The following is a 13,412-nucleotide window of genomic DNA, read 5'->3' as shown; positions in this document are numbered from 1 at the left end:
CCTGAGTAAGGTGTAATCCTTAAGTAGTTGTTGATGGTTTTATAGTCTCTCTGCCTCTTCATGATTGTAATACTCTTTTCGGTAGGTTTTTATTGGGTGAGGAATGGATTAATTTTTAGGTGGTAAGCCACTTGACCTTGCTCTTTATTATGTGATTATAATCAGTTTAGTATTGGAAGAAATGCATGCAGTAAACTTTACAATGTTAACAACTATATATCTCTTGATATTGAATTTTTGGCTGGACATGTAATTGATTTTGTTGTTTCTACCATATTTAAGGAATCGAATTCTAGTAAGTATCAACTATCTGAGCTTACTTATAATCTCTTTTTCTTATTTTCTAAGATTTCTCTCCCTTTTTTATTAATTTTTTAACACTTTTTATTATACTTCTATTGCCCTAAAAGGGTATTTTCATTGTATTTAAAAAAATAATTCACCTTGATTTTCTTTGACAATGCATCACCAAGTTTTTTTTTTTTTTCTTCCTAAAAGTAAGTGGATTGAGAAAAAAAGCCCTAATTTTCTGACTAGGTTTCCAGCCATATATTGTGAATGGGTGGTTTCCATGCCATTCCACAAAAGGAACATTAAAATTTTCAAATGTATCTGGGTAACCTTTGAATAAGTGGGTAAGTAATGTTAATAAAGCAACATAAGCACAAAATATAGTGAAAAACACAAGCACAAGACGAGATTTACAAAACCTTAGAAACTTTAACAATTTTACCAGATAAATACATGTATATGATATATCCAAATACGATATAAGAGACTTCTGATAAGAGATGGGGACCTCAAGATTCTTTAATGCCAATTTATATTGTTGTGCCACTAAAGGGTTTGTAATATCAGCATATTCTCCTAAGATGACATACCAAGTGAATGCATGTCCAAGAGAAAACAATCACGTAGAGGATTCACCGTTCTTCTGTTAGAACCAGAAGACCAGAGGCACAGTATAGACAAACCAATAACAGAATTAAGGAGAAACGAATTTATAAAGTATACCTTATGTCAGAATCACTTACCCGAATGTAGTAGAATAAGCGAAAGAAAAACTAGCACGAACTTGAACAGGGTGAGTTGAGGTGTACGAATAGTACTTTTCTTTAAGGTATTTGAACGCCCCCTTTTATGCTGCTGGATTTGACCTTTGACGTTCTCACCTCTAAGATACAACAACTCCTAGATCTGAAGGCAGCACTCCAACAGAGTCTACTTGCAAAGGAGATACGAAGGTAGTAAAAAAACACAGAATGAAGAAAACAAAACGAAATTTTCTAAGTAATGAATACGAAATTCTGTTTTTTCTAAAATCAGAGTAAGTTCTTTGTTCAGAGCTTCACCTCTATTTATAGGTTCGTATGGACACCTTCAGAGAGCTACATATGTACGTAAGGTCACCTTCCGAGAGTTGTGACTGTATGATCAGTCACCTCCCTACTGCAAAACCCAAGTCTCATCATAGACACTTAATATTATTTATATAATATTATAGTGCCCCATGGCCTGGTTAGACTAGGGTCTATGGACCACTACCGCAATCACGCCCGACTCAGTCTAGCTCGGTGCATGCGCGTGACCCACACTTAGCTCTCTACCGGCATACACCCCACTTAGGAGCTATATATGTATATATAATCGTATAATCTTAGCTCCATCTGATGTGGGACTATACTACCTAATATACATCTAGAAGAGTCCTATAAAGTAAGAATAAACAAGAGTCCTAAAACAAAACTAGGGAGATAGAGTTTTAATGTTTTGAAACTTATCTAAATAATATATTATATTATATTATATTATTATTTTATTTTAAAACAAAAATCCAATGTCTCGTTCAGAGCAATGGGTTGCTCAAATAGGTTGGACTTCCGAGTGATTAATTGGCACTATTACCAATGAGCAAGTGGGACAAAGCTTGTTTAATTTGTATCCTTAAATAAAAGGAGGGGGGGGGGGGGGGAAGGGTTCATGATTATTCAAACTTATCAAGTCCTACAACAGACGTTGTAATTTCATCTATCTCTACGATTCTTTACAGAAATTCAGTTTCATTGGTGAAGAGATGAAGTGTCTCTACGATTCTTTATAGAAATTCGGATTTGTTGGTGAAGAGATGAAGCTTAGAGTTTCACATGACAACATTAGAATGATTTCATTGGTAGAATTTCAGCTTCAAATTAGTAATATTGTAGGGGTAATTGTATTACAAATTCTTCAAACATACAAAAATGAAATTGCAATACAATTGAGAGATGAAGATCTTTAGCAAAACCGAAGAGCTTGTAGTTGCAATTCGACGAACCACCGATCGATGAAGTTGAGTCATACCTTGAGTGCTGTCTTTAAGGTAATTGATGCACCCTACTACCAAGGGTTCTTCGCACCACCACCTCCAAGATAAAGCAACCTCCAACTAGAAGATGAGGTAATTCTTCTAGTCCCTTCAAGGAGCCAAAAGCTAGAGCACAACACTTAGACAACTCAAGAAAAAAATGAACTTTGTAAAACAAATAATGTGAGCGAGGAGTGTCTCTACATATACACAATATGCAAGGAAGGGTTGGGTTTATATAGGCTCAAACCACACCTCCTCACAAGGGGAGAATCAATTCTCCACTAATGGAGAATCAATGGTTTGTCCCTCCTCCACTAATGTGAATAAAACCCATTGACCTAACCTCCCCACTACTTGGGGAAGCAACTCTCATATTCACTTCTTTGGAATGAATAGGCTTTAACCCATTCAAAGACCTTAACCCCCACTCATGGTAATGGCCATGAATGGTCATGAAGTTGAAATGAGAAATGAAGGTCAAGAGTTAGAATTTGAGTAATTCCACCATTCAAGTAAGCCCACGTCATCACCATGATCAAGACCTTTAAGACCCATGACCAATGTCATGAAGAGCCTCATAACCAAGGTCATGAAGGGCCTCCTTTACTCATGGTGCCTCATTACCACCCTTACCTCATAGTCCCACACACAAACAAAAAAATTAAATAAAAGAAATGCAAAAACTATTTTTGAAACTTAATATAAAGATAATATAGATTTTAATAAAAAACCTAACAAATATGGAAGTAACTCAATGTACAAAAGATGCTGTCAATTAGTTTTAAGCTCATCATTGAATTCCTGTGGTGGATGTGCTTTTATCGCATTGGGTTAGCTTTTTATATTCGGTCTAAGTCTGCCAAAAAAATTTAAGATCCACCTTGATTTTTTGCGAATAGTGACGTAGATTGACTATTACTACAATTGATATGATATTTCTATGTGTGATCCAAATTCTTATACTTGTTTTGAAGATTGATCTGCTTCGACATATCTTAGTGGGTCATTCAAAAGATTTTTTTTATTTAGTGGGACAAACCCATACAACAAAGGACTGAATCTGAATAGATCGGCAGCAAGGCAAATGACCCATTATTCGAGATTTGAGGGGAAGCAAATGGCTTGGGCTAGTATGACCCAACCCGATATATCGATCTGTGTATCTGATTGGAATTCTATAAATCTATACCTTATACTCTCCTAAAAAGTTATTTTGAGATTTGAGGATTTTCACCTTGGGGTTTTGGTTTATAAATTTTTTTTTTTTTTTTTTTTTTTTTTTTTTTTTTTTTTTTTGGGGGGGGGGCGGGGTTTTTTGGGGGGGGGGGGGCGGGGGGGGGGTTTTTTTTTTTTTTTTTTTTTCTTTTTTCGGGCCCCCCCCAATGAATGATAGAAGGCTGTGAGAAGATTATAGTGATAAGGGTAGTATTGTCTTTTCATTATATACAACTATGAAAAGACACTACTACCCTTATCATATAGTCCTCTACTCTCACAAATACTTAGCCTTTCGAGCTAACTATCCTTACACCACATCACATGCCTCACTAAAAGCTTCTCCACGGAAACAGGAGATGTGTTTCCCTTTTCTACAGTCAATTCTCTCATTGCTGCTGCCACTTTGCCGGAGATTAAAAACAACTTTCAGGTTAAAAAATAAAGATAATAAAAACTAATTACAGGAAAAGATGCTGAGCTGAGAGACGAGAGTGCAACAAAGAAGAGCAGTTTTCAATCTCTCCATCGATCTCCATCAAGTTCTCAAATTCATTAATATAAAAAACAATGACGAGAGAAGGAAGAGACGAATAGAAGAGCTATCGTATCTCATCATCATTCAGAGCAATAGTGTTCGATCTGTCTCGCTTCTCATCTCCATTTTCAAGCAACAGTTCTTACCACAAGAGAACAAAATCGCTTTGTCACTCTTATCTCAATCACTCACACTCGTTTCTGTCTGGCCGGTTAGATTTTTGTTGCAGGCAGATCATTGGTTTTTTCGAAGAAAATCCAAGGGCCAAGGGTTACTAATTTGTAATTAGACAGTTCAAAAGTTTTTCAAAATTACAAATACTAGCCCTCGACTGAATTAAATTGTACAAAATTCCCAATGACTTCACAAAAGTCCACCACGAAGAGAGGTTCTTGTGTTCACCCATACCTTCTTTCTCCCTTTTCTTGTGCTATCATTTTTCCTACGCTCTCTAATCTTGGTTTAGTTTTTGGGTGTGTTTTGGAATCCTAAGTCAGTGTACTGTCGAAAGAGAACAAAAAGAAAGCTCAAGCATGGAGACCTTGAGGAGACTCTCTTTTTTTTTTTGGGTGGAATGACCTTGAGGAGATCAAAAGAGAAGATTCGGTGATTTGTTTAGCAGTGATAGAAGATTTGGAATAAAGCTAGGGTTTCTCAGCTCGATCATTCTTTTGTGCGAAGTGAAAAATTCTTTTATTTTGTAAATTTTAATTCAATCATGGGCTTGTTTTTGTAATGTGGAGAAACATTTAAATCCAATTAGTCAAATTACCAAATTCCCATCCATCTAATCCTAGAAATTTCTTCATAATACATGTTGCAATAATGTGCCTGCGTGGACAATATCCGTGTTGTCACAAATTAATAAGTTCATTTTGTACATACTATCTTGAGTGGTTAAATAGATACATTTTCATGTGTTCACAATTGTTAGATATCATTTTACCCTAATATCGCATGCAAATGAGCATAGATACACTTTCCATGAATTTAAGTAATTTCGAAAATTCATATTTATCTTGGCAAATTTTGATTCAAATGTATTATTTTCACTTGTAGTGAATCATCTTAGTGCTTGGAATCCTTCAACATCTAGGATTTTCTTAGAGAAATCAGTGGAGTTTGATGGTTGATCAAAATTTTCAAATGTCAAGTTCCAATGTGTTTATTGGCATCAAATTAGGCTAGATACCAAAATTTGGTTCAAAATGACCTAAAATACCCCTTGAAATAGGAGTCGAAATCTAGTCAAAATTTAAATTTTGCGCGTTTTGTCAATTTCGCTAGGGTACGAACTGAAAAAATTTGCCGAAATTTTGCATGTTGATCCAACTCCAATTTGTTTGTAGGTTAGTTTTTTAGAATTATACATTGTCCTATCATTTTGTGCTTAAGATTGAAGTTACTTTTATGATTAAGTTTAAAGCCAAGATAAGGTTAAGTGTCTAATTTTTCCCGATGCATGATTAGGTTCTCAAGACTTTTAGAAAGCTAGGTATTCAGGGATTTTGTTGGCGCACAGTAGATATCCTTTGTCAGGCGCTAGAGTGCTCCACGTGTTTTTAAATCTGAGGAACGATTGAGATTTATTGAATTGGATTTTGTATTTAAAAAATTTTAAATAATTGTAATTGGTCACCCCTTAGACTTTTTAAATTTACAAACTCAACTCAGAATTCTCCAATCAAACGAAACCCTATTCTCTTTGAAGTTCTCCGTCCTTTGAATATTCCCAATCCTTGCCTTCCCAACATCCAAACTAGAAATCCTAATTGCGACCAAATCCTAACTCTGCCTGAATGAAATCGACTTCAATATATCCTGCGTAAAATTAAAAGCAAACATTAGAAGCGGCAACAATCGGAAATGGGGTTTCGATTCAAAATGGACACAACTATGGATTTCAGTAAATTTTCTAAGATTTTCTCAAACAATGAGGATCTGTAACAAGAGAACTAGAAAAGCATCAAAATTTGATGCACCATTGAGAAATGATTATCATAAGAGGGATGAAGGGGAAGAGAGGAAAATGGAAAGCGAAGCGACTGATCATTCTTTGTCTGTCAACGACTTCCACTCACAGAGAAGCAGAAGAGAAACTGAGGTAATGTGGGCAGACGTTGGCATTTATTATCACCAATTTCCTCTCTTCTTCTTTCTATTTGCGATTATTCCATTCTCACTTGTCATTTCGGTTCATCTTTTAGCAAAGTTTCCGATTTCATTTCATCTTTTGCTTTGCATTGGAAATTCGAGTAAGAAGAATCGAAATCTATAGTTGACTCCAAAGAAAATCCAAAGAGACCATCGTGAGGACAACTTTGAAGTTTAGGGTTCCGTTTCATCGAAGTTTAGGATTTCCTTTGGTCGGGAGAATTTTAGGTTGAGTTTTGTAAATTTGAGAAATCTGAGGAGTGACAAATTGTAATTGTGTAAGACTTTCCAAACATAAAATCCATTCAATACATCTCAGCCGTTTCTCAAATTTAATGACATGTGTCGCACTCGTCCACGCATGCACGAATAAAAATCCCTAGAGTTACATAGATCCGAAAAAGAATAATTGAAGTCCAGCTAGACGCTGAATACCGGATTTTTATTCAATTCGGTAGCCAATTATAATTATTTAAGATTTTTTAAATACAAAATCCAATTCAATAAATCTCAATCGTTCCTCAGTTTTAAAAACACGTGGAGCACTCTAGCGCCTGGCAAAGGATATCTACGCAGGCGCCAACAAAAATTGGATTTTTATTCAATTCCGTAACCAATTATAATTATTTAAGATTTTTTAAATACAAAATTTAATTTAATAAATCTCAATCGTTCCTTAATTTAAAAAACACGTGGAGCACTTTAGCACCTGAGAAAGGATATCTGTGCAGGCACCAACAAAAATCCGTAACTCCAGCTAAGTAGGGTGGCGTGAAGCTTTAAAAGGGTTTCAGCCGTTTTTCCGTTGACTGGACTCTTGACTTTGGATTAATGGCCCGGAAAAAGCGCGTTAGAAGACATTCAATGGACTGTCTTGATAGTTCCTTTTGAATTCATTGAATGTAGCTTTTCACGTGGAAATTGATTTGATAAGTTTCCATCCAGCAGGGGCATGATGCAATAATAATTCATAAAGTCGTAGACCCCACTTAACAGCCGCAATACCAGTCTGACATTTTCAGAGTCTGACGTGGAAGTTTGAAATCTCTAAATTCGCCAGTGACTTCATATGTTTACATTATTCTACGTATTCATGCACTTACCGCCACGGAAGAATAGTCATCGAAATTCGGCAAATAATCGGCGATATTTGCCGAATTTCGATGATTTTGCTCCTTGGCGAACCGAAATCAGGGGTGAAATGAAATTGTATTAAAGTCGCCGGAAAATAGATGATTTTACGGCAAATCAGCGAAAATAGTAATTTTTTACGAATCAGCAAAAATTGCCGAAAATCGCCGGAGATACTTTACTTGCTTTGAAGAACTTGCCTCTGTGCAACTAGTAACATGAATCACTTCATACGATAATGAATTGTCTTCAAGATCCCCAAAAAATATTAGTAGAGATATGAAATCAAAAGGGTTTCCTGTGTCAAATTTATTGCCAAGAGATGCCATTGAAATAATTTTTATAAAAAATTTCTTCAGGAATACATGAAGTAATTACATATGTCACGGTTGTATAGAAACTGAGATTGGGAACCAAAGAAACTTTGAAGTTACGATTTTCCGGCGAATCAAACGAAAGTCGCCGGATGGTCAAGAAAGAAAGAGAGAAAGAAACACAAGAAAAGTAGTACTGAAGCAACCACTGAATCTCGCCAATTTGCAGGGATTCCGATCCTTTCCTTGGTTACCACCACAAAAATTATTTTAGAGAAAGAAATAAAAATGATGCAATGATTACCTAATGTGTTATCCTTCCAATTTTAGAATTTTTTGACACTTCTCTCTCTTTTTTTTTTCCATCTATCGAACACAAACTTGGTTTTATTATCTTGGGAAAAAAAAATTAATCATAATTAAAATCTTCAATAATGAATAATGTCATTTTTTTAAAAATAATTAAAGAAGTGAAAAAGTAATCATACATGACCATCCAAAGGTTGTTGGTAACAATAGTTACCCCTTATTAAGGATGACACACATTCGATGCTTCCTCTAGGATATGTACTAGTCCCAAGTCCCAACCCCAATATAAAGTTATGAATTCCAAAAATAAAAAATCACAAAAGACAAGTTTTTGGATTTTATGACAGTCTCTTATATCTCTATATGGATTTCATTCTCATCAAGTCTCACATTTATTGGACAATTTATAACCCTAGCCTCTCCTCATTATTGGTGCTTCATTATGTACAACCGTTGAGATGTTCATAACAATAAAACAAATGAACGATGCTAATAGACACTAGGTAAAACAAATGAGAAAACAATAAAGAAACGGAGAAATAATATGATTTTGTAGTTAATTAGGCCTCCAATTTAGAGAACCTATGCCCATTATCTTTAAACAAATGATACAAAGTAAAATCTCTTACAATTTCAACTTTCTCATTACATGTATGATTAAATTCTTGTCCTTTTGGATATACCAAAAATCTTTGATACTGCGTCGTCATTTCCGACAAGCCCAAAACCTCTCTAGCCATAGAGTACCTGCACTTGCATGCATGACCATGCATAAACGAATTGAATCCATAAGTTCAACAGTGTTGAAGGTGAACTCACATTTCTTGTTCAAGCAAACATATGTAATCTCCTTTGAGACAAGTGAGGACAGGGGCGGAACCAGGATTCAATAGAGGGGCCGAATAATAAATGTTCAGATTGGGGAACCACCAATGTTTTTTTGCCACACATATTGTGTGTGTGTCCGTATAAGACCTATTAGGGTCCTACCTATGAATTATTTTATTATATTAAGGAATACGCCTACATATATTTTGTGAGGCCCACATATATTTGACAAAAATATGTAAATTATTAGTAATGGTATTTTTTATTTTCAACAAGATATAGGTAAATTAAAGCATTAGTTCAAAGAAAATACACATAACTTCAACCCTAAAAAGTTAGTTGCAAACCAAAATTATTTTTTTAGGTAAGAGATGCAAACCAATGGTAGTTAGATACCTTACTAACTATAAACATTTTATTTACAATATAAAATCAAATAACAAAAATTGTAGAAGAAATAAAGAAATTGAAAAAGAGAAAAAGAACCTAATTGTGGAGAATATTTTTTTCCCCCAAATTTTCCTTAATCCACGCTTATATAGATTAAATAAAAAGAAAGAAACGGAAGAGAATAAAAAGGAAGAAAAGATGAGACATGAAAAAATAAATAGGGATTGAGAGTTAGTTTCCATTAAAAATGACATTTTGAATATTTGATAATATATTTTTTTTCAAAAATTTCCCTTAACCCACGCTTATATAAGGAGAATATATAGGAAGAAAAGATGTGAGAGAGAAGAGAGAGGAAAATAAATAGGAATTGAGGAGTTAAGTTCCATTAGAAATGACATTTTGAATATTTAATAATATATTTTTTTCTAAAATTTTCCTTAACCCACGTTTAGAGAAGGAGAATATATAGGAAGAAAAGATGTGAGAGAGAAGAGGGGAGAATAAATAGGGATTAGAGAATTGTTTTTTAAATTGGGATGACATTTATACTCATTATTTTATCTTTAAAATCTGTTTTTAAATTTTGGGGGCTAAATAGTAATATTTCACATGTGAGAAGAGAAAAAAAAAGTCAATAAAATGAAAGAAATTAATATAAAAAATGAAATAATTAAGAAAATAATAAAAAATTTTAAAAATCCCCCGGGCCCCTTAGTGGGTCCGCCCCTGAGTGAGGAATCATCTACTAGCTACAATTATATAATTTTTCCTCAAAAGTAATCAATGTCAATGGTAACCATAATAATTGTTCGAAAAGTACTAAGGACATATGTCTCTTTCATGCATAAATCTTACTAGTTAATTATATTCACATTTGCGATTCAATATTCTGTTTGGCATAAAATGAATCACAGCTTGCGCGCACCACGACTACATCCTCAAGGCGCTTTTTTATATAATTAGTATAAGCAAGGCAAAGCCCCTGGCCTCGAGGGGATTCGACCTCTGAACTCCTATGTGGAAGCGTTGGTGCCAACTGAGCTACCCCTCGAGGTTATGAATCATAATTATAGCTTGAGGTCAATACATGTAGACAATCTCCCAGAAGAAATGCTGGAATAAGGCTGCGTAGAAAAATGACTCCCCGGCTGGAATAAGTAAAGCGGTTAAAAGCTCAACCTCCCATGGAAAGGTTTTGGGTTCGCACCCATTTGGCAGCATTAATTATATAAAAGCTCCATTGAGGATGTAATTGTGGTGCGCCCAAGCTCGTCCGGATAAACCTCATAAATAAAAAAATTTTAAAAAATTAAAAAAAAAAAAAACAACAAACACTCCCCCGGTGCGCGCAAGCTCGTCTGGATAAACCTCATAAATAAAAAAATTTTAAAAAAATTAAAAAAAAACAACAAACACTCCCCCGAACTTTACTTGTGGGAAACCTTTGACAGAAGACTCGCCCTTTGAGTTAGAGGTGGATCTAAGGGTGGTTCGTCCATGGTCGGTGCCGAGGACTCAGACGGTCAGACATGTTAAGTGGGCCACGCAAACTTCTCTTTGTCTCATCTCTCTCGTCCTCTGAGCTCCATGGGATTCTCTTTCCTCAGTATCTCGACTCTCGACGCCTTTTTGCTCAGCTCTCTTCGTCTCCTATAAATCTCCAACCATTCTTGTGTTTCTCACGCACGGAACCACTAGCCCTAAATTTTATTTTTCTGTTTCTAGATTTTGAGTTATTCTTTTTTCTCTTGTTTAGGAAAGAGAATTTCTTCCTACTATATTGTTTGTTTCTATGTAGTTTATCGATTGATATCAGAATCGAAGAGAGATTTACTGTTTAACTTCTCCAAGGCTGCTTCACCTTCCACGGTTCCACCTTGCCTTCACTTTGTGTTGTTGATCACCTGCTGTACGTAGATAAGATATTAGAAAAGTTGCAGGATTGCAGCTTTCTTTTTTCCTTTCACACCTTCAACAAAGCAAATAAGATAAGATGAAGAATTGCGGTACTTCATCATCCAAACTTGATCGAAAGACTAACGAAAGAAACAGAAGAATGCAATTGAAAAGCCTTTCCTTCAAGCTTGCTTCTCTCATCCCTCGCAATTTCAACCCTACTAAGGTCTCTCTCTCTCTGTCTGTCTGTCTGTCTTATATTCCTCACCAACTATAATTTTATGAACTAATTTAAGGCTATTTATTTGAAGGAAATATCAACACAGAAAGATCAATTTGTCTACGCAGCTAGTTATATAAAGGAACTGAAAGAAAGAGTAGAAAGCCTCAAAGAAAGGAAGAAGAAAGTTATGGAAAGCACTGAGATCAATAATGATATCAGAGATACAATGACTATGCCAGTACTTCAACTGAGAGATACGGATTATGGCTTGGAGATAACTTTGATCACTGGGTTGAACAACAGGTTCATTTTCAGTGAAGTTATTAGAATTCTCTCAGAACATGGAGCAGAAATAGTCAGTGCCAACTACTCTACGGTTGGAGAAAAGGTTTTCCACATAATCCACTCTCAGGTAATTTTACTTTATAATTTGCTTCTTCTTAGTTATCTTTATCATAAGATTGATGGGGTTGTCTTGATCTTTGCAGGCCACTAGCTCCAGAATAGGAGTGGACACAACAAGCTTGTCCCAGAGACTGAAGGAGTTTATATTCTCTAGTTCTTGGGTTGATTAACCTGAGTAAGGTGTAATCCTTAAGTAGTTATCTTTGGCGTTAAATTTCCTCTGCGTCTTCGTGATCGTCATTCCTGGGGTTAAAAAGATTCTTAAGGATTTTTTTTTTTTTGAAATTTGTATCTGAGTCCAACTGATAATAAGGGTGTAAACGAATCCGATTCAACGAATTCTGATAATATCATATCAATTTTCGGATGGATTTAGTCGGATTCTGATGATAATCGAATAATTATTTTCTTAACTAAATTCTTAACATACAACCTGCAAAATGCTAAATATAAGTCCAAAGTTTAAAAAAATGATAAGATCATGTATCCTGCAAGATGTCAGTCCAAAGTTTTAAAAAAAATAGAGCAAATTGCACTGACACCCCAAAATGAAGGCTTTAAAACACTGACACCCCATTTTATGTTTTAAAAACACAGACACCCCATTCATTAAACACACTAGTCCATTCTGTGGTAAAACCATTAAACCATTGTTCATTTTTCTTTAATTCCAAAAATGCCCTTACCCTATCTGTTCTCTCTCCTCACTCGGATCACCTGTGCTTCACCCGCCGCCGCCTCCTCCACTAACGCCTCCTTCGTCCTACCCAAACCCATGCATCGGCGGCGACAGAGAACTTGCTGGTGCTGTCAAATCTTGCAGCCAAATCTTTGATTGCAGATTCGAGGCTGTCGTCGAATTTGTTTGTGAAATTGGAAGAAGAATTGGAAGGTGCAGACATGTAAGTATGCAACCGAATTCGACATCCGGTGAATTCAGAACAATGATATGAACCTCATACTGAAGATCGGAGGTCTCGATGATAGTGATTGTGGTGGATTGAGCCCGGTCTTTTTCAAGAACAATGATATGAACCTCGAAGTTCTTCATGGGGCCATTGGTGGGAAGTCCTGAACTATATTCTGCTTTATTTTCTTAGGCCATATTTTTGCCGTCTTGCAATCATATCAGATTGATGAAGGAACAGACGAATCCAATTTTAGTACTCATCTCTATTTTGTTAATATTAGGTATTGTTCGCAGTGGGGTGTTGCTTCCTCTGATGCAGTTGAGTGGGAGAGCACAATTATTCTTTATAATTGTTCGTCCAATCGCCGCGGTCAACAAGCTCATACTGAAGATCGGAGGTCTCGATGGCGTTGCCGAAGAGATCATAACCCTTCGATCGAAGGGCATCAATGGTGGTCTGAAGCTCTATATCTGTGAATCCGTCAACGGCGATTACTCGAAGAATGAGGATGACGAAGAAGAAGATCGTCGCTAGAATTGTGGATCTCTCGGCGAAGGCTGACCGAACCGATCAAAGACAAAGTTCTTCATCCATGGTTGCTGGTGCTACCGGAGGTGAAGGTGGACAGGGTGAAGTAGGGGAGATCCGAGTGAGGAGAGAGAATAGATAGGGTAAGGGCATTTTTGGAATTAAAGACAAATGAACAGTGGGTTAATGGTTTTACTAATAGAATGGACTAGTGTGTTTA

The 13,412-nt window shown here is 35.8% G+C and overlaps 1 protein-coding gene across 1 annotated transcript; it reads left to right on the top strand.

The window, feature by feature from the left end:
- The first annotated feature begins 11,222 nt into the window (after positions 1–11,222).
- Positions 11,223–13,198, top strand: LOC149006984 (transcription factor bHLH162-like). Its single transcript, XM_089167003.1, has 5 exons — positions 11,223–11,351; positions 11,437–11,760; positions 11,837–11,906; positions 12,595–12,655; positions 12,958–13,198. The coding sequence occupies exons 1-5, from the start codon at positions 11,223–11,225 to the stop codon at positions 13,196–13,198; spliced, it is 825 nt and encodes a 274-aa protein (XP_089023129.1).
- Positions 13,199–13,412: the final 214 nt, after the last annotated feature.

Source organism: Hakea prostrata, chromosome 8 (genome assembly GCF_041222555.1).
Source record: "Hakea prostrata isolate BN-2017 chromosome 8, UWA_Hpros_2, whole genome shotgun sequence".
In the NCBI taxonomy this organism is placed as follows: domain Eukaryota; kingdom Viridiplantae; phylum Streptophyta; class Magnoliopsida; order Proteales; family Proteaceae; genus Hakea; species Hakea prostrata.
This window is presented reverse-complemented; position numbering and strand designations above follow the sequence as displayed.

What these genes read in the sequence shown, in the direction of transcription:
- LOC149006984 (XM_089167003.1), top strand. Translation starts at nt 11,223, where the DNA reads ATGAAGAATTGCGGTACTTCATCATCCAAACTTGATCGAAAGACTAAC. An exon ending in GCAATTTCAACCCTACTAAG is followed by an intron (nt 11,352 to 11,436) that starts GTCTCTCTCTCT and finishes ATTTATTTGAAG; the next exon opens with GAAATATCAACACAGAAAGA. An exon ending in TCCACATAATCCACTCTCAG is followed by an intron (nt 11,761 to 11,836) that starts GTAATTTTACTT and finishes TGATCTTTGCAG; the next exon opens with GCCACTAGCTCCAGAATAGG.